General features: G+C 33.5%; 1 protein-coding gene across 1 annotated transcript in view; it reads right to left on the reverse strand.

Annotated features, from left to right (window-relative positions):
• SENP7 (SUMO specific peptidase 7) overlaps positions 1-26,189 on the reverse strand; it is a 163,839-nt gene that overhangs the window by 114,137 nt on the left and 23,513 nt on the right. Inside the window, exons 4-5 of the mRNA XM_051985203.1 lie at positions 22,174-22,274; positions 573-770 (exon numbers count right to left, since the gene is read on the reverse strand). Of these exons, the coding sequence (XP_051841163.1) occupies positions 573-770; positions 22,174-22,274 (299 nt within the window). The remainder of the gene's footprint in view (positions 1-572; positions 771-22,173; positions 22,275-26,189) is intronic.

Raw genomic sequence — 26,189 nt, forward strand, 5'->3', positions numbered from 1 at the left:
ATTTCTAACAAGGATAATTCTAACATCTTGTGTTTTATAAAATTAAACTAAATTTTTTTAATCTCCTAACAAAACAGATTATAAGCCCAAGAAAATATGAAAAAGTCATAGGTGATTAGGATAAATAGCATGCAAATTATGAAAATATAAAGATAAGGTTATGTATTGCTAAACAATTAATAGATGATTAACAGGTGGTTTGCATGTTAAACAGCTTATTTTCCATATCCTAAATAACCTAGAAGCATATAACAGATGTACCTTGCTTTACACAATAAAAAAAGTATTATAGTTTTAAAGAGTCATAAATCAATAGAATTTTAAAATGCTGAATCTTTTAAAATTCAGTTAGGAAATATATAATCTAAAGCATTCTATGATAAATCTTTTATAAAATTAAGGACCATTCTCTAACTTTTTTATTTCATAAACTCTGATTTTCATTTTTCAGATTTGCCTAAAGAAGGTACATCTGTATAAGCAAACTGTAAGAAGCAGTTTCATTTAGGAGTAAAGAGCTATGTTATTTCAAGTATGGATAAGTTGAAGAAAACCATTACTGGAAAACATACCTTTCAGACAAATAAAGGCTTTGGTGAAGAGGATTTAACTTTTTATGTATCGCTAGACTGTCAACAGATGTTGAAGGCAGTGAGTCTGATTGCAACTTCTTGGTATCACATAAATTAGCATCAGTTCTAGGAAGATTCTTAATGTATTTTCGTCCTGAATCCGTCAATAGGACATTCGTCAACATAACTTTGAGTTGCCTGTTGTACATATAAATACATAATAAATATAGCACTTATAATGGTGTAGTAAGTCAAATTCAACACAAAATGTGAGGAAGCAGGAACTCAAGACAGAAACGTTGGTTTACTTAGTTAACTACTGCAACCAATTATTAACTATGTTAAGTGAAAAGCTCCCACAGTAACTCTTGGACTACTCTAAAATTGAAATCTGGTGCACTTAAATTGGAGTTATTTTCAGATTTTTTTCTACAAAATCTTACACGCCTATTATAGTTATTCCAAGTGCAGATTCATACTATATTTCAGTTCCCATTCAAACAATTCCAGCTAGAAAGGTAATATTTTTATACAAAGCATAATACTAAAAATACAATTCAGAATATATCATTAATAGGCATGATTTTCATTCTCCCTTATTTCCTAAAATAAAATTGTTTCAGTTTTACCATTTATTGTTTCAGAAAATTGTTAAAAGAAATGAGTACAACAGCACAACACATGAGCTCAGTGCTCTCTCTCTCTCTGTTTGTATCTGGATCTGGATATGTCTCTTATTTCTCTCTCCATATATATGCAAACATTAATTTAAAAATATGCTTCACATACTCAATACAGAGCACTGTTATTAACATGGGGAAGAATAGAGAGAAATGGTGCCTGGCCTCAAAAAACTCCCAATAAAGGAGAACACAAAATTAATGTAGATAGTAGCTAAGATAATTAATATTATATGATGATTGTTTTGGATGATTACCAAATAAAGGGCTGGTTGAGATCTAAGGGAAAAGTCTTTTACAAAAATAGGAGATCACAAAACATTTCCAAATGAAAGCCACATTTGTTTTGAGTTTTCAAGCATGGGAAGGACTTCTAAGAATTCTAGAAAAGAATTGAAAAGAAACTTAAGGGAGGATATTCCATAAAGTAGCATAAGCAAAGATATAATAATATACAAGCTTGGAATATATTAAGAGAGAAAGATGTTCAGTTTGGCTAGAGAGGAGAGACACAAAGATAATTAACAAATGTATGGTGACACCAATACGCAAAGAGCTTTGGATACCTGCAAAAGAAGTTAATCTTTACTCAGAAAGTAAACAGAAGCCAAGGAACAGAGGAGTGACATAATTAGATCCTTGCTTTAGAAAAATAGTTTTTGCAACAATGTAAATGATTGGGAGGGAGAGATTGGAAAATCTGAAAGCAGACTACTGCATTAATACAAATGTTTCTTTATGAAGTCTAGTGATAAGGAACAGGATGGAGAGATAAATCAAGAGATTTGGGAAAGGGAAAGTGAAAAGACAAAGATAATCCAAAGATTAAGAACAACTAGTAGTGACAGTCAGAAACAATGTATGAAATCAAAGCAGATTGAAGAAGAAAGATAAGTAGCTCATGGTGAAGCATACTGAGTTGGGCCATCCAGGTGATAAGTAGCTAAACTAAACTTGAAACCAGGTCTTTCAGTATTCTTTCCAAATTTTGCTAATAACAGTAGGTGAAAGTGACATTTGTTTAAATCCAAAGAAAGGAAAAAGTCACAAATAGTATAATTACCACAAAAAAAGGTACCTGAGAAGGTTCCTCAGCTACTACCAACTCATATACCAACTTTCTTACTATTTTAATACTTCAGTGAATTCATCCATGTGGATTTTCCCTCCATGAGTACAGATAGCAACCCATCCTAATCGTCTAAATCAATGCAATTTCTTGCATCGATTTTTCAAAGTAACTCTATGTAAAATGCTAAAGGTCTTCCTCTAGCACTAGTTATATTTCCAGGTTACCAGTGAAGCAAAAGGATCATACATATTACTTCCCATTTTTGTCACTGGCCCTTTTCAATCATACCTTTCCTTGGTGTTATCCTTTACATCACTTCTTCTATAAGGATCTATACTAAAATACGTAAATAAATGAAATCAATGATTTGAATATTTCCTCCAATGTTGTAAATTGTAATCTATCCATGTCTGCCCATCCTATTTGACTCTATACATGTCCTTATCTAAGTTCACCATAGACAGTCTATCCAACATGCTGACATTTCCCCTGACATACCAAGGATGCCAGTAGAAGATGCAAGCTGCCCATTGTGCCTCATCTTCATTTTATAACATAAACAATTTCCTTGATGGCATCCTTTACTCCTGTGGTCCCTGGAAATTCCTTCTTTATCCTACCTTGCAGAATGCTTATACATACAATGTGCTTCTCCACTACCCTTTCCATGATATTCATTTTCAATTAATCATCAGAGATATTGTTTCAATGTTTCACAACCAGATGACAGAACTACCTTTGATACCAAGTCATGGTTCAGGAACTTAAATTGGAAAGATGAATAAGTCAAAGAATGGCCAATATAAAAAAAATATATTGAACATTTAAAGATGTCCAAAAGGAAGGAACAAGTAACTCCATGACAACTTCAAGAAGAGACTCAAAGTAAAGAGGGGAGGAGGGGAAGAAACAGAGTTTCTATAAGAACTATATAAATACCTACAATAAATAAAACAAGTAGTTAAAAAAGAAAAAAGAAAAAGAAAAGCTCTTAAGGAAATAACTGGAAGGAGAATGTAATTTAAAAGAAAAAGCTTACCTAAGAAATGGAATCCTTGAAGACAAGAATGGATCCAAATTTAAGTCAATGACTCCATGAAATAGCAAAAATATAAAAACAAAAATAGAAGTTGACAAGGTACATGTATTTTAGATTCTGAGGTACTAAGGATAATTTTCTTTTGCACTCTAGCTACATCTTAGCAGAACAAAAGGATGCTCTATAATGGGCTTTCTAGAATTTTCCTGAATTAACTGTTGGGTTCAGGTACAGAGACTGAACTGAGAAAGGGATAAAGAAAAAGGCTCAATAGAACAAGAAAAGTTTTAAATACTTGTAAAAGCTCAAAGTACCACTAACCTATGTCTTTCAATAAAAATGTGGTACCTTAGTCAAAGGTGGATAAGAATACACAGTAACGGAGATCTGGTTGCCTAGCAACAATAATACAAATATAAATACAACCAATAGATTATAATTCTAAAACATGATAAGTTCCATATGAAACCCATTTTCTATAAGTTACTAGACAGAGTGAGATAAAACTACAAAATACATTAATCCATCCAACAATGATTTATTGAATACCTACTAAGGCACCTAAATGCCTAATAGAATGAATAAGCACCAGTTCTAATGGACCTTCTAAGCCTCAGTGTGACTGTCAGATATTCAAATGAAAATAACCATCTCAAGGACCAGACTACAGTACCAGTTTCATCAAACATCAAACTATTAGCTAATTCTGTTCTGGTTCCTCCTTTATTTAACATTGACAAGAATGTTGTCAACATAAGATTTCACAGAATAGGGAAGGAGAATAAAAGAAGCATCATCAGAAAATCTTACAGCTGAAAGACATCAGAGGCCATTTGCTCAAACCTATATCTAAGAAGAATCCTTTCTATAAAATCTCCAACTGGTGGTCAAGCAGCCTCCACTTGAAAATCATCAATGAGGAGGAATTGACTACCTCCAGAGTTAGTTGATTCCATTTCTAGACAATTCTCAGAATCCTATAGAAGCATGGCAAAATGCACAGAGAGGTGTCCTCAAACCAGGAAAATCTCAGTTCAAAGTCTCATATTTGACATATCCTAGGTGATTGTGTACAAATCACAACCTCTTAGTTCTCTAGGCAACTGTATACATTGCAGAGAAGGTGTTGATTCACAAGGATAGAATTGATAGAGGAGTTTCACCAAACTCTGGTGGAGCTTTCTGAGGTCAGATTAATATGACCAATCACAATCAGACACATTATACAATGACCCTGACATTGAGATATCATTTTAGTCCTCTTTTGAGTACAAAGGATAACAACAGTACTAATAAAATCACAGATCCACATGCTATTTCTATATAGCAGTTTTACTTCAGAGGGTTATTGTAAAGATCAAATGTGATCATAAGCATAACATGTTTTAGAAAGATTAAAAACTGAATAAATATTAGCTCTTCTTACTATGAGGAAGTTTTTCTTAGTACAAAAGTGAACTTGCTTCAGTACAACTTCCAAGGCTATATAGAAGAACAATCTCTTTTCCATATATATCAAAGAATATCAAAAGCCTTTCAAATACCTTATAAGATGAAAGGTTAGGAAGTCTTTAGAAATGAAAGTTTGGAGAAGCTTCAGGAGCTTGCCCAAAGCCACACAGGCAGAAAATAGCAGAACTACACTTGGGTTATTTGTAAAGTAATTATCTAGAAGCATATCTCCATGTTATTGAAACATGTTATAAAAACACAGGACAGCCTTAAAGGAAGTCCTACATTCAAGCCCCATTTCTAACACATACCAGGTCAATGACCTTCTTTTTTGCCTGCATAGTATGTGACAATGTGAGAAATAATTCCGAAGCTGGAAGGATTAAAATGTATACTTCTGAGTGACCAAAGAATCAAAATAAGTGCTGGTATAGGATAGTGACCTAAACTTTCACTGTTTTCAGGTAACACTTTTAGAATATAAATTGTAGGGCTATATCAGTACAGACAACTTTCTTGTAAGTTCCTTTGGTGGATAAAAAACAAAACAAAACAAACAAAAATAAAAATACAAGTCTGAACCAAAACATATGTGAATTCCATAATATAAGTAGAAAGCTAGAATAAGCATTGGTGATCAAGATAGCCAAAGTCTAAAGGAAAAAAGGAAAAGAAAATGTATCTACAAGAAACCTCTGAGACTATTTGTTGCATGAAAATGTCTTCATTATCTAAATCCACTGACATGCACTTAAAGGTGTTATTTATTTCTTCAAACAAACAGACTTTGTTTTTTTTAAACATTTATCAGGCAGCTAAATGGAGCAGTGGATAGAGCTGGAAATCAAGAGCTCTTAAAATATTATGTGAACTTAGGCAAGTTATTCTCAATCTCAATTGTCTCACCAAAAATTAAAATGCCAAAAAAAAGGGAAATGTTTTATGAAAACACTGACACATAATTGTCTATCTTCTCTAAACGACAGGTTATACCATAGCATAAAATAAGAATTTGTATTACTTTGTCCTACATATTCATGATTCAATCATGGAGGCTACCTGAAAAGATTCACAATATCTCCATGACTTCATAGACTTTACTAGTCCCTAGAAATTTAGTTAGGCTGATCTTCAGACAAAGACATACAAAGTTTGTCACTGAGAGCACTAGACTTGATGCCTTTCCATTTTATTAAGACTTGAAAAACTATACACTTTGGTATCATAATCTTTAAAATCCCAGAGTCACTTCTATCACACTGCAGTATCAAAGCAGGATTTTAGCAGAGGAATATTTTCATTAATCATCATAATTTAGCCTAGGATTATACAGATGTATTTTAACTTTTGCACCATGTGATCTTTTTCATGAGATGCAAAGAAACCCACGGCTCAGGTGTTCTAAATATGAGGTGACCCTATAGCCAGAACATTGCTATAAGAATTAGATACTGGTGGCTGAACCAATAATTCAGGAAAGTAACTGCTAAGGCAAAAGGAGGTAGTTAAGTTTAAAAAAAAAATCAGAAGGCTTAAATATAGCACTCAAGCAGAGTACTTTAAGCAAAATAGATGTTATATAAATATCTGTTAAATACATGCAATTAGTCAATATTACCCCAAGGAAAAATTAAGTAGGATTGTACTTCCCTTTCTTTCATGTATGCTATTCTGTTGTTTCCCTTGGATCATTTTAACCAACCTACAAATGTTGGTATGATTTCTTCACTGTTGCTTCCAGACAGCCCTTTTATTATATCTGAATAAATAAAAATCATTAGATCAACCAGTCTACTGGCTTATCTGGGACATCTGAAACTCAAAACTTGAAAGCAATCCTTTATATCAGTTATGCTTCCCTATCAGAATTGTAGGGAAATTAGGCTGATGGGAAGAGAAAACAAAATTACATTTCTACATTAACAAACATAAGACATTAACTCTACATACTGAGACTAACAATGACCCACAACATGTGAGTTTCTGAAATTTATATATCCAGAAGTTCCAGTTCCTTTCCAGACAAACTCAGGAAAAAAAAAAATGTAAATTCGCATGAAAGGTCACTGGATCTCAAGACTTAGTTTTCCAGTTGGGGTTGACTGTAGATCAATTTGCAGAGGATACAAATGTCAGACTTCCCCATTATGTCCCTCTTCCTCCTTCAAGATAAAATTTTCCTATAGATTCCCCCTTTACTGAAGATCTTCAAAGAAAACTGACATGCTTTCTCTTTGCAGGGGAACAATTCCAAGAGTTCTTTCTAACCTCAGCAAAAGTGGTTCTTAGTCTTACTGATGGCAGTGGAGGATCTGATAAAGTTTCCACTGAAACCTCACATCATCTCCCAAAACAATGGAAAGGTTCTATACACCAGTCTGAAGAATCTTTCCTTCTTCGCTTGGCACCTGAAGAGAGAGAAATATCTGGTCATGGTGTATCTGAGCAGTTATCTGGCTATCCTGGTGGTTCTAGAAAACTGACTGGATATTATTATGTAACAGAATTTTTTTTTAATATGATGTGGGTCAAATCTTTTTTAAATCTATTTCTTACAGTCTAGATTAGCTATTAACCTATTGTTGATTAAAACAGCCCCAATTTCAGTCTCAAAAACCCCCCTATAAAAATAGGTGCTGCCTCAATTTCAACATTTTCCTACAAGGGCTTTTCTCTCATTATCTCATGTTAATGAAGGAATTGTTTTAAAGTCAAAACCAAAGTTTCACCTATGAATGAGCAGAAATGTAATGGCATAGTATATTCAAAACCACTGAATCACTAAGGTTAGTTCAAATTACTTTCTTGAAAAGTATTTTTCTTATTGCTGTTACACTCTCCTGCTGGGTGAATTAATTTTTAAGTAGATATCCCCAAACAATCTTCCCACATGTCAACATAATCATTCCCAAAATTCTTGTCTTTATACCATGTCAGAAAATTATTTTGTCAGTGTTCTTCCAAATGCTTTCCTCAGAGGAGAGGAGGTTACCTAATATCTCTGGACTTGACAAAAAATAGAGAATGTGACTTGGAAATATCACTAGACTTTAAATTAACAACACACTTATGCCTAATGATTTCATCTCCTTTGATCGGGAATGCTCAAAAAGATAGTCAGGTGGCAGAGTGGATAGAGCACTGAACCTGGGCTTAGTGAAACTTGAGTAAAAATCCAACCCCAGATACTTACTACCTGGATGACCCTGGTTAAGTCCTATAACCACTCTCTGCCTCAGTTTGTTCATCTATAAAATGAAAATAACTGCACTTATCATAAATAAGTGTATGTGTGCACATGAATTACATAAAGGGAAATACATCGGGGTTTTAAATGTGCTAACCTGATATTCTGGACATTCAATCACTGATATTCCATGAGTTTTCATCTTTTCTAAAAATATAAGGCTCCATTTGAATGAACTTTGTGTTCATATATTTGGTGTGTGTGTGTGTGTTTGGGGGAGTGGGGGGTTTGTTTTTGTCTTTTTGTTTTTTGTGACACCAGGCCCAAAATGGACAATAACACTCTCCATTCAACACATCACCAAAAAAAAAAAAAAAATCCTCATATGCCTATAGATATTTTCAGTAATTATGAACAAAAAGGCACCTCTCTCCTGCCAAAGGAAAGAGCCTGGAACTGAAAGGATGTACCTGAATATGTGGACATTTACTATATTCTGTATTTATAGCCATATGTAGACACATTCTATAGAACAAATGAACACATCAATTTTCAATATTCAGCTGTAAAAAACATTCTCAGAGAGATAAATTTGAATTTTTCTTTGATCATGAAAAGTTAGTTTCTACAAATTCAAAACAGACCATGAATTTTTTTGGTCTACAGTTTTTTTGAAACTAAGAAAAACATAAACAAAAATCTTGATGTAAATCTTCTAAAGAGCCCAATTTGATGACCTGTTTATAAGACTGAGTTTCTGTGACAGGAATTCTTAAATCAATGCCTAGAAACTTATTTTTAAAATATTTTTATTACTGTATTCCAATAGAATTGATTTCCTTTATAATCATGTGTGTTTTGATTATTTAATAACATTATTCTGAAAAGTGGTTCAGTTTTCACTAAAATACCCAATAGTTCCAGAACACAAAAAAGATTAAGAATCCCTGTTCTAGACAAAGAGCTGAAGGATTTCTGCAGGTTTCACTTCTTTCAATTCATGGAAGGTGAGACAATAAAAAATGAACAAATTTAGTGGCCATATATGTGAAAAGTCACTAAGTTTCTGGATGTAAAACATTATACTTATCTGTTCTCACCAATAAGTACAAAATATCCTACTATTAGGAAAATTGCAAACAACCCTTCTTAGAACCTAGTAAAGGAAAAAGAAAATAGGTACTTTGATTAGGATCCTATTAAGCCTTCTTTCCAATCTCATCTTAAGAGACTCTCAGAATCCTAGAAACAAGATTTTAGTGAGCAAGATAAACAAAATTAGGAATGTTGAGTTAAACACACACACACACACACACACACACACACACACACACACACACATGCCAGGCAATTAAAAGCACTTTAGTTGTGGAAAAAAAGAGCTCTACATTAAGAAAAGTTATTACAATCAGGAAGTATGGTTTTAATGAATGTTTGCTGGAATCTTTACAAATTGTTAAGTCATTAGAGTTGATAGAGACAATAATTATCTAATTTAGCAAGGTTCAGTATCCTTGATCTAATCTTACGAGATGCTTTGGGCCAGAACCTGAAACAAGGTACTAAGTAGAACTAATTGTGTTCACACCTTTATTCATTGGAGTTCACACATTTGGGAGATTTCAGGGTTTAGTATGAGATATCCAAATTCACACCTCCCTTGAAGCTCTTAAGGCCAGAGAGCACTATGGGAGAAAACCCATAATTCTGCTCTCTGATATATAAGAAGAAAGCAGAGACCCAATTAAGAGAGTTCAGCTGAATTGGATTGAGAGCCAGGAGCACTCTGGGAGATACAGAAGCCCACAAGCCCTCTCTTGGAGGCAAGAGAGATTCATTCCATTTTCCACTTGGCTAGCTGGTGAATGAAGAAAGCAGAGGCAGAAGCAAAGGACAATCTGCAAGAGCTTTTGGAACCAAGCAGAGAGATAGGCCTCTAAGATAACCGGACTATATTGGAGACAATAAAAGATCTGAATTTTTATCATCTGGCTGCATTTTGGGTGATTATTACTTTCAACTGCAACTAAGGCTGCCTCCAGAAAACTTCCCCCCGAGAAACCTGCTCTCACCTAGAGAGAACCACTCTTATATTATTTTAAAGAAAAACAAAAACACCACATTTTGGTGCCCTGAACGTGGAACCGACAGACCCCTCAGTGGATTTCAGTGGAAAAGCTCCAATCCTGATTCCAGTAGAAAAGACTCTTTAACCCAGAAATTAGGGTGAGTATAACAAAGAAATTTTGTTAAAAGAGGTAAAGTAGAATTTCAGTTAAGATGGGACAGATGTTTAAAAAACAGCCTTCTGTTTCTGTTTAAAGAAAATGTTTAGAGAGCATTGTCAAAGTTATGGAAAGCCAAGGTTTGATTATAATTTTGCAGCAGATCACTGAACTTTTAGATACTGTAAAGAACATATGTCCTTGTTTCTCTCTAGAAAAGGAATTGGATCTAGACAAATGTAAATTAGTAGGAGAGGATCTTTGTCAATTCTATAATAAAAATGGACTTAACTCAATTTCCAAAGACATAATTAATACATACAATTTAATACAACTGGCTATAAGAAGTTATTTAAGTGTTAGAATGAAGAGAAAGAAAGTGCAGGAGGGAGAAGTGCCAACTTTACTAGGTGGAAAGTAAAGTTGGCACTTCTCCCTCCTGCACTTTCTTTCTCTTCTCCTAGGTGGAAAGGAGGACAAATCAGATGAGAATGGAGTTAACTACAATTCTGAGTGTGATACTAAACAGCAGGAGGAATTAGATCATTCCACATCTCATGACCCTCCCCCCCTCAATTAACCCTTCATGAATGGAGGAAGAAGGGGGGAGGAAGAGAGGCAGAAACACATTCAGCTTCTCCTGTAAAGCAGAATATAACATTTTAGAAAAGGCATTAATTAAAGCAAAAAATGAAGAAGATATATCTGATTTTATAACTGCATATCCTGTGATTGGAAAGCTTGACTCTTCAGGTCAAAAAGAGAGAAAATACACTCCTTTTAATTTGGAAAAATTAAAGATTTGAAAAAGGGTTGCACTCTTTATGGGGCTACATCATCTTTTGTTAAGATGTTAGTAGATAATTTGCCTTATGAAATCTTAACACCGAATAACTAGAAATCCATAGCTAGAACATGTCTAGAACCTGGACAAAATTTATTGTGGCTTTCGGAGTATCATGAATTATGTAGGATTCAAGTCCAACGCAATAGGCAAACAGGAACTATTGGACAGATCACTTTTGACCAACTAGCTGGTGAAGGTCAGAATAGAGAGAATTCAGAACAGATTTATTAACAGATTTATTATCCCATAACAGTGTATGAGCAAATTTCTAAGGCTGCAATAAAAGTTTGGAATTCTCTCCCTGGACAGAAAGAAGGAAATAAAGCTTTTACAAAAATAGAGCAAGGTCCCAATGAACCTTTTACAGACTTTGTGGGACATTTGCAAACAGCTGTAATAAGAACAATTGGACACAATGCAGCAATAGAAATAATGACTAGACATTTGGCTAAGGAAAATACCAATGAGGTTTGCAAAAGAATTATATGGGGACTAGACAAAGATGCTCCTTCAGAGATCATTAGACACTGTGCCACAGTGGGCACAAATGCTTATTATACCCAAACTATGATGAATATGATAAGACAGGGTCTCTCTTGGCAAGGAACTTCTAGAGAAAATTGTAGATGCTTTCAGTGTGGAAAAGTTGGACATTTGAGAGCTCAATGTAGATATGGAGATAGAGTGAGAAGACAGGGTGAGAGAAAACCCAAAACCCCATGCCCAAAATGCAACCGAGGCTTTCACTGGGCCTCTGAATGTAGAGTGACCCAGAGAAATGAGAGACAGGGCTAAGCTCCAAGGTATCAATCAAAGGACAGGTGGGGCATGATAGCAGCTGAGGTTACACCCAGAGAGACTTTAGAAATTCAGCACTCTGATTAGATAGGTTAACTGCTTGGGGAAGAGGGTTTGCTTGTATCTCTACAGGTGGAGAAGGAATCAGATGGGTGCCAACAAGCTGCATTCGCTTTGTCCATCACAGAGAGACAGAGCAGACCCTTGAAACGAAGGAGAAGACCCAAGAAATATTGGGTGGTTCTGTTGCTGATTGTGTTCACCATTGAAAGTGCATGGCTGGAGATCATTATACACTTCGACAATGATATTGTATGAGGATGTATTCTGATGGAAGTGGATTTCTTTGACAAAGAGACCTAACTGAGTTTCAATGGATAAATGATGGACAGAAGCAGCTACACCCAAAGAAAGAACACTGGGAAACGAATATGAATTATTTGCATTTTTGATTTTCTTCCCGGGTTATTTTTACCTCCTGAATCCAATTCTCCCTGTGCAACAAGAGAACTGTTCGGTTCTGCAAACATATATTGTACCTAGGATATACTGCAACATATCTAACATATATAGGACTGCTTGCCATCTAGGGAAGGGGGTGGATGGAGGGAGGGGGAAAATCGAAACCGAAGCGAGTGCAAGGGATAATGTTGTAAAAAATTACCCTGGCATGGATTCTGTCAATATAAAGTTATTATTAAATAAAAGAAAATTAAAAAAAAAAAAAAGAAAGAAAGAAAGAAAGTGCATGGCTGACAATGAGACTGTTAAAAGAACTTTAAAATCTTCAGCTTTCAGTTCCTGAAAAACCAGCAACAATCATTGGATTCCCTGAGGTGAAATAGAAAGAGAAAAACTCAAAAACAAAGGAGATTTAAGAAACATCTGACACTGAAAGAGCATGGCTGATAATGAGACTGATAATCTTCAGGAATCATTGGATTTCCTAACACAAGATGGGACTGTTTTAGTTCTTGAAAAACCAGCAAGAATCATTGGATTCCTTGAGATGAAAAATTATTGATGAGACTATTGCAGTACTTCAGAGCTTACAGGAACTATTGTACTCCTGGCACATGAACTAATGGACATTGGACTCCTTTTGGATTATTTCTAGGACTTATGGACATGTGTAAATTCTCAGGTTGATTCATGTTATTTGTTACATTACTACTAGCCTGTGTTATATTGCTATGTGCTTATGTATTTTATGTAATTGCAAGAATCATTGAATTTCTTCAGGTGAAAAATTCTTGATGAGATTATTGCAGTACTTAAATTTTCATGTTGATTCATGTTATTTGTTACATTACTACTAGTCTGTGTTATATTGCTATGTGCTTATGTATTTTATGTAATTGCAAGAATCATTGAATTTCTTCAGGTGAAAAATTCTTGATGAGATTATTGCAGTACTTAAATTTTCATGTTGATTCATGTTATTTGTTACATTACTACTAGCCTGTGTTATATTGCTATGTGCTTATGTAAATTATGTGTAATGCCTCCCATATTGATGGATTTATGTATACCATGTATATCTGTTTCAAAATTCTGGCCTTTCATTCAAAAAATGATGGATTTATGTGTACCTGTTTCAAGTGAGCCCTTTCAGAAACCCACTAATCTTATTTGACTTCCTATTTCCTTTGGTGTTTTCATCTCCCTTCCTGAGGTGTCAGGGACTGCGTGACCACCTTCTTTTTATGGTGTTTTTACTCCTTTTTTAGCAGTCAGGGAAGGTGTGATCACCTTTTTTGGGGGGTTTTCACCTCCTTGAGAAGTCAGGGAGGCCATGACCACCCTATGTTCCAAAACAAAAGAAAGCGGGAGATGTTGGAATCTTTACAAACTGTTAAGTCATTAGAGTTGATAGAGACAATACTTATCTAATTTAGCATGGTTCAGTATCCTTGATCTAATTTTACAAGATGCTTTGGGCCAGAACCTGAAACAAGGTACTAAGTAGAACTAATTGTGTTCACACCTTTACTCATTGGAGTTCACACATTTGGGAGATTTCAGGGTTTAGTATGAGATATCCAAATTCACACCTCCCTTGAAGCTCTTAAGGCCAGAGAGCACTATGGGAGAAAACCCATAATTCTGCTCTCTGATATATAAGAAGAAAGCAGAGGCCCAATTAGGAGAGTTCAGCTGAATTGGATTGAGAGCCAGGAGCACTCTAGGAGATACAGAAGCCCACAAGCCCTTTCTTGGAGGCAAGAGAAATTCATTCCATTTTCCACTTGGCTTGCTGGTGGATGAAGAAAGCAGAGGCAGAAGCAAAGGACAATCTGCAAGAGCTCTTGGAACCAAGCAGAGAGATAGGCCTCTAAGATAACCGGGCTATATTGGAGACAATAAAAGATCTGAATTTTTATCATCTGGCTGCATTTTGGGTGATTATTACTTTCAACTGCAACTAAGGCTGCCTCCAGAAAACCTCCCCCGAGAAATCTGCTCTCACCCAAAGAGAACCACTCTTATATTATTTTAAAGAAGAACAAAAACACCACAAATGTTCTTTGTAATCATAATATAATCAAAGCCCAAGATCCAGACACTATAATGTGAATGCATATATAAATACAAGATTAGTTCATTTGTTGTTTAGTTCAATTACTTAATTAAGCTTATATAACAGTATGGGGGTAAAGGGGTGAGGAATGAACTGACAGAAATAGGGAGGCCTCAAGAAACAACCAATCAAGGTAGCAAAGAACAAGAAGGAAGGAAGGAAGGAGCGAGAGAGGGAAGAAGGAAAGAAGGAAAGGGAAGGGGAGGGAAGACTGGAGTTCAGACTACCAGAATTTGGACTAACAGAAGAATGAGACATTCTAGTGAGCAAAGGGTGAAATGTGACATTGAAGATGGAAAAGTATAAGATAATTGAAAAGATATTAAGTAGTTTGGACAGTTTGGATCAGAGGATTTGTCTAAAAGAACCATGGAATATACAGTTGAAAAGGTTGTGTGGAAAGACAGCCCAGTAAAAGTGACAGTATTAGACTTGAAGCCATGAGACCTCCATTTCCTGCCAGAATGACCTTGCAGTGGATATACTTTCTGATCTCAGTATTCTCATCTATAAAATGAAGAGATTAGAATCCAAAGATCTCTAAGATCCTTTTCTGTGTTCCTATGAGATCTAAAATTCTGTGTTCCTATGAGGTTAAATTAAGAAGAGTTCCAAACTTTAAAGAGACAATCCACCTAAAAAGATTTGAAATATTCAATGACTCCTACTCTTCTTACCTACCAATCTTTTATCAGGTATTGAATATCTACTTATTCATCAAATCAATATAAGATTTCAAAAGGCAAAAGTTATAGGCTTGTAACCAAGAATAACTTATCCAGAAAGGCGGGGAACAATCCTATAGAGGAAAATGGGCCTTTAACGGAACTGAAAACTTTCAAGACCAGAGATGAGTAAATAATTTGACAAGCAAACTCAAAATACAAGAGAAATCTCAAAGTACTATTTTATATAAGCAACCAGAAGAGGCTGTGATATGAAGTAATGTTAATACTCTCATGGGGGAAAAGAAATAAGTGTCCTTTCAAAATCTTCATGTTTTCCAAAAGGGTACTGTGGAAATTAAATAAGGAAAAATGGGGGACTTAAAAATGAACTAGTTCAGATCTGAAGATAAGAGGGGAAATAAGAGTGTAAAATGTATATGCTGATGTAGAAAATAAATAAAAGGGAGGAGAACTTCCTATTTCTCAGAATTAGGATGCATAAAAAGAGGATGCACATACTAAGAAAGGAATATGTCAAGCAGGCATCAAATGAACCTCTTATTTGAAACAAAGGAGAGTGGACACATGAAAACACAAAAATTTTGGCGCAGAAATATATTAAACTCAACAGGGAAACCTTTTTTGGGTGAAAGAGAGAAGAGAATATTAAGAAAGGAGCTGTCACAAACAAAAAAACTTCCTGATTCTTAACAGGGTATTTAAAAAGAACTAAAATCTAAGAGGATACCCATCAACTAAGGAATGAGAAATGGCTAAATAAACTGTGACATATTAATGTAATGGAATATTATTGTGCCTTAACAAATAATGAAGAAGCATTAGTTAGGGCACTAGGCCTGGAGTTAGGAAGATCTAAGGTCAAATTCAGCCTCAGACACTCACTAGCTATATAACTCTGGACAAATCACTTAACTCTTAACTTTGCCTCAATTTCCTCTTGTGTAAAATGACCTAGAGAAGGAAATGACAGACTACTTCAGTATTTTTGCCAAGTAAACCCCAAAGAGAGTCATAGAGTGAGACACAAATGAAAATGACTAAACATCAATAAAAATTCTTTAAGACAGCTAGGTGGGTCAGTGAATAGAGTACTGGACCTGAAGCCAGGAAGTCTTATCTTTCAGAGTTCAGATCTGGCCTCAAAACTTACTAGTTGTATGACCCTGGGTAATTCACTTAACTCTGCTTAAATTAAACAGTCTCAGTTTCTTCATCTATAAAATTAACTGGAGAAGGAAGTGGAAATCATTTCAGTATCTTAGCCAAGAAAACTCCAAAGAATATCATGAAGAGTCAGACACAACTGAACACGAAGAAATAATGAAAAAAAAGATTTTAGAAAATCCTAGATAGTATGAACAGATGCAGAGTAAGGTGAACTGAACGAGAACAATTCATACACAGATAATATTGTTTTTGAAATACAAAACAATAACCAACCATGTTCCTAGAGAATCTATGATCAAAAATGTTAACCTTCTGACAGAGAAGAGATACTCAAAGTTTAGAAAGAAAGATACATTTTTGGACAAGGCCATTGTGTTATAATAAACAGAACAGAGTGGAAGCCACCATAATCTCAGTGTAGGAGAGGAAACCTCCTGGTGACAGCAAGATTTTTCTTAGATTCCAGAAAGCCTTATAGTTGTGTGACTAATTGTACCTTAATCTGAAGACTGGAAGACACAAAGGAATCATAAAGATAATGGTCTAGTCTCAGGCCTAATACTAGGAAAGTATTAATTTGGACCTTCCCTATGCCAAGGCAAAGAGGAAGAAGAGTGATTAGATTTAGAAATATGGGTGAGATAGATATAAAATATTACCTATGTCAGAGGTTTTTTTTTTCTAATATGTTACTCAATTTTTGCTTAATTTTTTCCCTCTTTTTTGTGTGTGGAAAAACTCTTTGTTAAAAGAAAGGATTCCATGGGAGAAGGAAAAGAATAATGGGAACTCTAAGTGATATAAAAACAGAAGATATCAATAAAAATATATTTTTAAAAGAACTAAAATAGGCCAAATGGTTAAAAAGAGGTTCAAAAAGCCACTGAGGAAAAGAAAGTCTTGAAAAACAGAATGGGTCAAATAGAAAACAGGAAAAAAAATTATAAAAGTTCCTTAAAAAAGAATTGGCAAAATAAAAAAGGAGGTACAAAAGCTCACTGAAGAAAATAATTCCTTAAATATTAAAATTGAGCAACTGGAAGCTAATAACTCTGAGACATCAAAAAACAATAAATCAAAAAAAAAAAACCAATATGAAATATTTCATTAGAAAAACAACTGACCTGAAAAAATGATCCAAAAGAGATAATTTACCAATTATTGGTTTACCTGACAGCCATGATCAAAAAAGGAGTCTTAGCCATCAGTCAAGAAAAGTTGCCCTGATATCCTAGGACCAAAGAGTAAAAGAGAAATTAAAAGAATCCAATGATTATTTCCTGAACGAGATCCCAGGAAAATTATACTCAAGTTTCAGAGCTCCCAGATCAAGGAGATATTATTGCAAGCAACCAGAAAGAAAAAAAAAATTCAACTATCATGGATTCACAATAAGGATATTACAAGATTTAGAAATTTCTATATTAAAGAGTTAGAGGGCTTGGAATATAAGATTCTGGAGGGGAAGAGCTAGGATTATAATCAAGAATCACCTAACCAGCAAAACTGAGTATAATCCTTGAAGAGGAGGAGAAGGTAGGAGGAAGAAGAGACATGGAGAGAAGGATATTCAATAAAAATTCAAGCTTTTTTGAGACTTTCAAGCATTTTTGATAAAAAAAAAAATCAAAGTTGAATAGAAAATTTAACTTTCACATACAAGACTAAACAAAGGCAAAACAGCAAACAAATGAAAACAGGAAATAGGAAAAAGGAAGCATAAGGGACTTAATAAGGTTAAACTTTATATTCCTATATGAAAAGATGATACTTGTAACTCATAAAATCTTTCTCATTATTAGGACAGTTAGAAGGGGTGTGTGTGTGTGTGTGTGTGTGTGTGTGTGTGTGTGTGTGTGTGAAAAGGGTGGAAATAAAGTAGAGGGAAATACAGTTAGCAATCATAATTGTGAAAAAAAAATTTTAAAGCAAGCTTCTCTATTAAGGTCTCATCTCTCAAATATATAGAAAAATGAATCAAATTTATAAATTAAGAGCAATACCCCAAATGTGATAAATGATTTTTAAAAAATGAAGTTTTCAGATGAAGTAATCAAAGCTATATATAGACATATGAATAAATGCTCCAAATCACTATTGATTAGAGAGATGTAAATTAAAATAATTTTGAGGTGCTACTTCACATCCATTAGATTAGCTAATAGGATTGAAAAGGAAAATGACAAATGTTGCGAAGGGGATATGGAAAATGAGACACTAATGCTTTTGATGGAGTTGTGAACTTATTCAACCATTATGTAGAGCAATTTGAAACAACACTAAGATCTATAAAACGATGCATAGAGCAATACCACTATTAGGTCTGTATCCCAAAAGAAACAAAAAGGAAAAGAACCTATATATACAAAAATATTTATAGTAACTCTTTTGTAGAGTGAGGGGATGTCCATCAACTGGGGAATGGGTAAACTAGTTATTTTATGACTGATGAAATATTATTGTGCTATAAGAAATAATCAATTAGATGTTCAGAAAAGCCTGGAAAGACTTGCATGAATTGATGCAAAATGAAATAAGTAGAACCAGGAAAACACTGTACACAATAATATTGTAAGATGATCAGCTGTGAACTCAGCTATTCTCAGGAATACAATGATCCAAGACAACTCTGAAAGACTTAAGATGAAAAATTATATCCATCCTCAGAAAAAGAACTTATAGTATAAATACAGAATGAAACATACTTTTTTTTACTTATTTTTTCTTGGGTTTTTATTTTGATCTTTCTTTCACAACATGACTGATATGGAAATGTTTTGAATTACAGCATATATTATAACCTATATCAAATTGATTGCCTTTTCAATGAAGGGGAGAAAGAGGGAGTGAATTTGGAACTCAATTTTTAAAATGAATATTGATTGTTTTCACATGTAATTGAGGAAAATAAAATACAAAATAATCTTTTTTTTTTTTTTTAAAGCATGATACAAAGGGAAAAGTAGTGGATGGGGTTGGAGGAATTTGGCAAACAAAACTTTTCTAGGTTAAGTTTTCTCATCTATAAAACTGGCTAGGAAGGAGAGAAATGGAGCATTAGATTAAGTGTTCCTTCTCTAAATCTGTTTGCTTATAATAGGACAGAGCTAATTAGCTTTCAAAGTATTCTTATACCTTTTTAAAATGGCCATCTTCAAAACCCTGATTTCTGTGATCTAATGATGAATAAAATGCTTAATCTAAAACCAATAATTGAATAGTAATGGAGTTTACCAAATTATTGACAAATGATAATTTAAAATTTTAGACCCATGCTGCCATTCATTAAAAGCTAGTTGACTTATTAATAAAAGTCTCTTTTAAAAAGGCAGCAGAATTCTGAGCAATCATATATATTTATTAGCAAATATGAAATCACTAAAAAAATTTTCATGCTCACAGGTTCATATGTAATTGATATACATTTTTAAAATAATCTTTAAATCAGTGGTCCTAGGATATCAGGGCAACTTTTCTTGACCAATGGCTAAGCTCCTTTTTTGATCATGGCTTTCAGGTAAACCAATAATTGGTAAATTATCTCTTTTGGATCATTTTTTCAGGTCAGATGGCTAGACTCCTTTTTTGATCATGGCTGTCAGGTAAACCAATAATTGGTAAATTATCTCTTTTGGATCATTTTTTCAGGTCAGTTGTTTTTTAATGAAATATTTCATATTGGTTTTTTTTTTCATTCTTTTGATTTATTGTTTTTTGATGTCTCAGAGTCACTGCAATCTCATTGAGTCCAAAGTATGACAATCCAAAGAAGCTAACATGGCTGCGTGAACAGAACCATATTGTTTATTTATGAGGAAGGTCTGATTAGGCTACATCTGCAAGACTGTCTTCTGTTGTGGACACCACATATTAGGAAGAATATTTGCCGGGTTCAATACAACCAGAGAAATGGAGCAGAATGGTAAGCGACTTGAAACTCTGTCATACAAAGGTCAGATTAAAAAATGGGGTATATTTGGCCAAGAAAAGACTAAGGAAAGAACATGACAATAGTCAACTATTCAAAGGTTAATTAAAGGAAAAAGGAATGGGCAGGGATGAGGGAAAGACTTCTTGCAAAAACAGACTGTTTTCTTCTTTGTGCTTGCATTTCCAGCACAAGTCTCAAAACTACCAGGCGTTTAACAAATGCTTGTTGATTCATTGATCTATTTGGTTTCAGAGGGCAATATTAGGACCAACAGATGGAAGTTATAGAGAGACTAATTACAGTTTGCTAGAAGGGGATACTTCTTAAAATTTGTTGTTTTGGTTGTTGTTTAAGTCATTTTTAGTTGTGTCTGACTTTTCAAGACCTTATTTGGGATTTTCTTGGCAAAAATACTTGACAAAATAACCATCACACTAATATGTCATTTCCTTTTCCTACTCATTTTACAGATGAGAAAACTGAGGCAGAGTTAAGTGATTTGCCCAGGGTCACACAGCTAGTATGTGTCTGAGACTGGATTCACAAGAAGATGAGTCTTCCTGATTCCAGGTTCAGAGCTAGCTGTCCCTCTTCAAAAAAAAAATTTTTTTAATTAATATTAAAGTTCTTCAAAAATGAAATGATTTACTTTGGAAAATAATAAGTTCCCTGTCATTGGAGGTCTTTCAAGAAGATTTTGGATAATCATGTCTCAAAGGGTCCATTCCAACTATGAAATTCTATAACTCTGAAAATAGAGTTTGTGTTGTAAATCATTATTAAATTACATTAAAATGTAAAACATTATTAAAATATGTTGAATGCAAATAGGAGATACTCAATACAGGATAATATGTCCATTTGTGAAAGATATATAAATTCTCCCAAATATTAGGAATAGGCAAATGGATAAGAATTAATTTCTAACATGAAATGTTTACAATAAACTGCCTATTTTCTCTCTAGAATGTGGCTTTTAAGTGTTTTAAGTTAAGTTTATTCAGATTATATCTGGGAGAGAGTCTTGCTAACTAGTCCTGGAATAAGATGTAACATCTGATAGCATTTTCACAGGCATCCCCCAGATTTTGAATGCTCTTCCTCCACATTTCTACATCCTTGCTTCCCTGAAGTTCTACCTAAAATTCTTTCTACAAGAAAACTTTCCCAATTCCCCTTATTTCTAATGCCTTCCTTCTAATGTTTATTTCCAAATTATTCTGTATATAGCTTATTTCTACATATTTATTTGCTTGTGTTCTCTCCCATTAAATTATGAACTACTTTCTTTATATGATCAGCACTAAGCACAGTGTGTGGCACATAGGTGCTTAATAATGTTTACTGACTGACTAATATCATTAATACATGATAATATCAGTAAAGAAAATGCATCTGGCAAGCAGCAAATGTGTATAAAAGAAGAAAAGAAGAGATTTCTACTTATATTTATTGACTAACAATAGATTCTTTTTTTGTTACTATTTAGATATACTATAGCAAAAAAGACACAAACTTACCAGACCGATCTTTATTTTTAAATACATATTTAGTGTTGTAACTGTTAAATCTTCAAAATATTTATAAGTCCCAATAACAATTGCAACTTAATTTATTCATATTATTTTATAACTATTACCCAGCGTCAAAAGTTTCATTGACAATATCATTCAAACCGTATTCTATATGAAGTACAGTTTTTTTCCTTTCTCTTAGAGCAGAATAACACAAAAAAAAAATTGATAAAAATTCTTATTTCCAAATAACAAATATAAGGTACATTTCATCCAACATTAAAAGTTTAAAAATAATTAAAAGAATGAAGTCTCAAGATTTTAAAATTAAAGAATATACAAAATCAAAACTTGGATACTTCTTTCTGGTTAAAAAAATTTTTTTGTTAATCGTTTGTTGAGATATACAAGCAACTTACCTGTTTGGAGATGGCCTAGAAGTGAGAGTACACCCATGGAAATCCTTTTTACTCTTATGCAAAAAAGAGCTGCTGCCTTTATTTCCTCCCCCCTTTATCCACTGGAAAACAAAACAGACAATATATGACAGAATTGAGAAGAAAAGAATAGAGTAATATGCCGTTATGACATTCAAGAGATACTAAAAAAAAAAAAAAAAAGTATTCATTATACCTGGATAATGAAGATAGAAAAATGCAGAAAAGTTCATTTAGAACTTCCTAAGTTCACTTAGAAGTTCCTAAGAAGGAAAAACAAGGTAGACAAATAAAATTTCAGGAATAACTAGCTATGCCATTAGTGTGAGAGTGTGGAATAATGGGAGTCAGAAATATCTAAGTCTGTTTCTGACCCATATTATCTGTGTGACAAATTTAGCTATTTGTCTTTTGTCAAAGTCCAAGACAACACTTCAAGAATGTAAATTGCACGTAACTGTCCATGTATATTAGCATAGCAAATTCCCACACTACAAGTTCCTCACATGAAAGAAATTATAGGTTTGGACCCCCAAAAATTATCACAGAAAAAAAGTACTGATTGTTCACTAAGATTACAAAATGATGTACATGTCAACACCATACTGGATTGATGGGTTTGGGTTTGAATTTGGGTTTTGGAGAAGAGGAGGATGTTGGTTTGATAAAAAGTATGTCTATAACAGTATAACACTTAAAAATGACAAAGTTATCTCCACACTCTTCTCATCAGATGTCAGGGCCTATGTATACTTGGGATTCCTAAAGGAGTTGGTTATAAGGAAGAAAGAAGTGGAAAAAAAGAAAATAATTTAAGCAACTTTAATTTTTAAAAATAGAATATGAAAATCCAAAAGGAATAATAAAAATCTTTAATATTTAAATAATCTATGATCTCATCAATGTGAGTACATACTCCACTTATACAAATAACTCATTCTCATCCATTGTGTCTTGTCTTCTGTGATCCTTCCTTAGGTTTTTCCACTGTTTTTTTATATATATACACAATCAGTTCTGCTATAACGAGATATGCTTTTCTAAAAATCATCCCACTATGCAAAACTGTACAACAAAAATCATAAGGCTTGTGAGGAAAATGGAGTTAAAATAACACCCATAAATTTCATCAGTGGCATTTAAAAAAAAAGAACCTAATAAAAACAGTAACACACTTTTATATATGTTAAATGGTAAAGAAATACATAAATACTACAATAAATATTGGAAGATTCCCTGGTCTTGAGCTACTTTGGCCTGTATCCCTGTTACCATTAGTTGATCTGGTAATTATAAGACAAGGCCTGCCTGCCCTTTCTCAGCCATAAAAAAGAAAGTGTGGGTGAGGAGAAAATAGTGCATGGAAGAGTAGGGTATATGGACTTTAGTGAACCAGAGTATACACCAAAATAAATTTACTGGGGCACATATGTGAAAGAATTGCAAATTACAGTCTTTTAGCATAACATATACAGTAAATTGAAGTAGTTAATTCATATTGATGTTATATGAATGTATATTGCATTTGTTCCTGTCCTGCTCCATTCATCTGGGTACGCTTTTCTGCATTCTCATGAGCAAAATCATGTGTGAACAAATTAAAAAGTTGAATTATGTGCAAATTGTTCCATAATATATAAATCGAGGTACCACCCATGGATAAAATGTTGAACCTAGGTCAAGTTCAACTAATCTAAATTCAAATCTTGCTTCAAACACTTACTAGCTGTATGACTCTTAGCAATTCACTTAACCCTGTTTGCCTCAGTTTCCTCATCTGTAAAATGAGCTAGAAAAGAAAATGACAAACCAATATCTTTGCCCCAAAAAACCCAAATGGGGTTACAAAGAGTTGGGTACAATTGAAATAACTGAACATCAAAAAATACATAAATCACATTGAAACAAATTTGCATTTTCAAAATAGGTGTTATAGTAGAACTGACTGTATATCCAATATGGGACCAAATCGTCATCTATCTGCAGTGATTGTCTTAGATATACTAATTTTTGTATGACTCAATATAATGGCCACCATATTTTATGTTATACCCTAAAAAATAGGCATTTTTAATCTAATTAGTTTTTCCTGTGAAGAATTTGGTCTATCTTTTTTGAGTATTCAGTGAGGGGACACTATATTCAGAGACTCTGATACAATTAATATGGGTCATCTACAAACAGGAACATCTGGGGGAATTCATCATCTATAAGGAATCTCTTTTCCATCTAGAATTTATTCAGGATATATTCTAAGACAGAGGTAAACACTTTTGGAAATCCAATTGATACAATTGATATTATTAATCATAGGATTGCTGAAAAGGGTTAGCTCTTTGATTTTTTTAAGGAATCTTTTATCATCTTACATATACAGATGATATTTTCTATTGGGAGACAACTTTAAAGATTACATTCTGTTTTAATGAATCAAATGCATTTCGGGAAGCAATAACAAATACAGCAGAACATTTTATTCTCTATGCCTTTAAGTCAACAATATGACTGTAAATATATGGCCTCCTGTAAAAAATCATTTGAGAAAGTTGCCTGTTTCCTTCTTATATTTACATTATATACATGTGGGTAAGTATATATAAGCATTATGCATATGTATGTAGATCATGTTAAAGATTTTATAAAGATAAGTGGCATATGGGCAGATGTTTAGTCATTCTCTTGATCACCTTTTTCAGAGTAATAATAATACAACAATACAATTTTTTTCATTCCTTTGATAAATTCCTCTCCCTAAGAGTATCTCATAAATGATCCTTCAAAACCCTCAAGATTGTATTGCTGTCAAAATGTATTTTTTCTGTGTGTATTTAGTCTGGTCTACTCTTTCCGATTTTATTTTCAATTCTGTAACTACTTCTTTGATATAGCACACTCAAAACTAAGGCATTAAGGTGGAAATGTGGTAGTTTTTGTTGCTGATAAAAAAAAAAAAAACAGATCATTACTGAAACTATTTGTCTTCTTCTTATTAATTTCATCTATGAATGGTCTTGCGATAATAAGCCTCAGCTAAGTTCCATGCCAACCTTGTTTATACTTCCATTGGCATTTTATATGCTAAATCTTGTCATAATCTACCATTTTCCTGTAATATTTCACAAATGAAGATGCATTCTAAATCAAAGGTTATCATCTCTCTCTGCTACATAAGGAGATAAAGTGTTTGTTGATTAAAAGAAGTTTTTAGATGCCTTGGGGATTTTTTGTATTGATAATTCTTTCCCAATTGGTTATAAAAGTTTAACCAAAGTCAGTATCTTTGTCTTCTCCTGTTTCCCAATTTTTATCATTTTGTTTCAATGGATCAATTAAAAGTAGTTACTAAGATGGAAGAATAAAACATTGTAAATTTGATGCTGATTTTGACCATTTCTCTAAATAGCCAATTGTCTGACAACATATAGAAATGTGATTCCAGTATTATTCCCATATCAATAATCAGTTGTTCCCTCTATGGTAAGATATAATGAGATTCATTTCTTGTAATGCTGCTCACTGCTTATCATTTCTGATATTTTTAAATTTTCTTCTGGAAGAAAGTATCCATAACACAAAAATGTAAGGCTTCTAAATTATTGTTGATCTTTTTTCTCAAACCTGAAGCATATTTTTCAACATATTTCTTACTCTTTTATGTCAACATTCATGAATTTACTAAGCATACACACACACACACATACACACATGTGCATGTGTGTATGTATATAAATATATGTTGACTTGGTTTGAAAAATCTTGTCTTCACGGAGAAATTGAAACTTTCTAGCCATATGAAAAAATGCTCCAAGTTATTATTAATCAGAGAAATGCAAATTAAGACAACTCTGAGATACTACTACACACCTGTCAGATTGGCTAGAATGACAGGGAAAGATAATGCGGAATGTTGGAGGGGATGTGGGAAAACAGGGACACTGATACATTGTTGGTGGAATTGTCAATACATCCAGCCATTCTGGAGAGCAATTTGGAATTAT

Source organism: Antechinus flavipes, chromosome 3 (genome assembly GCF_016432865.1).
Source record: "Antechinus flavipes isolate AdamAnt ecotype Samford, QLD, Australia chromosome 3, AdamAnt_v2, whole genome shotgun sequence".
Lineage (NCBI taxonomy): Eukaryota > Metazoa > Chordata > Mammalia > Dasyuromorphia > Dasyuridae > Antechinus > Antechinus flavipes.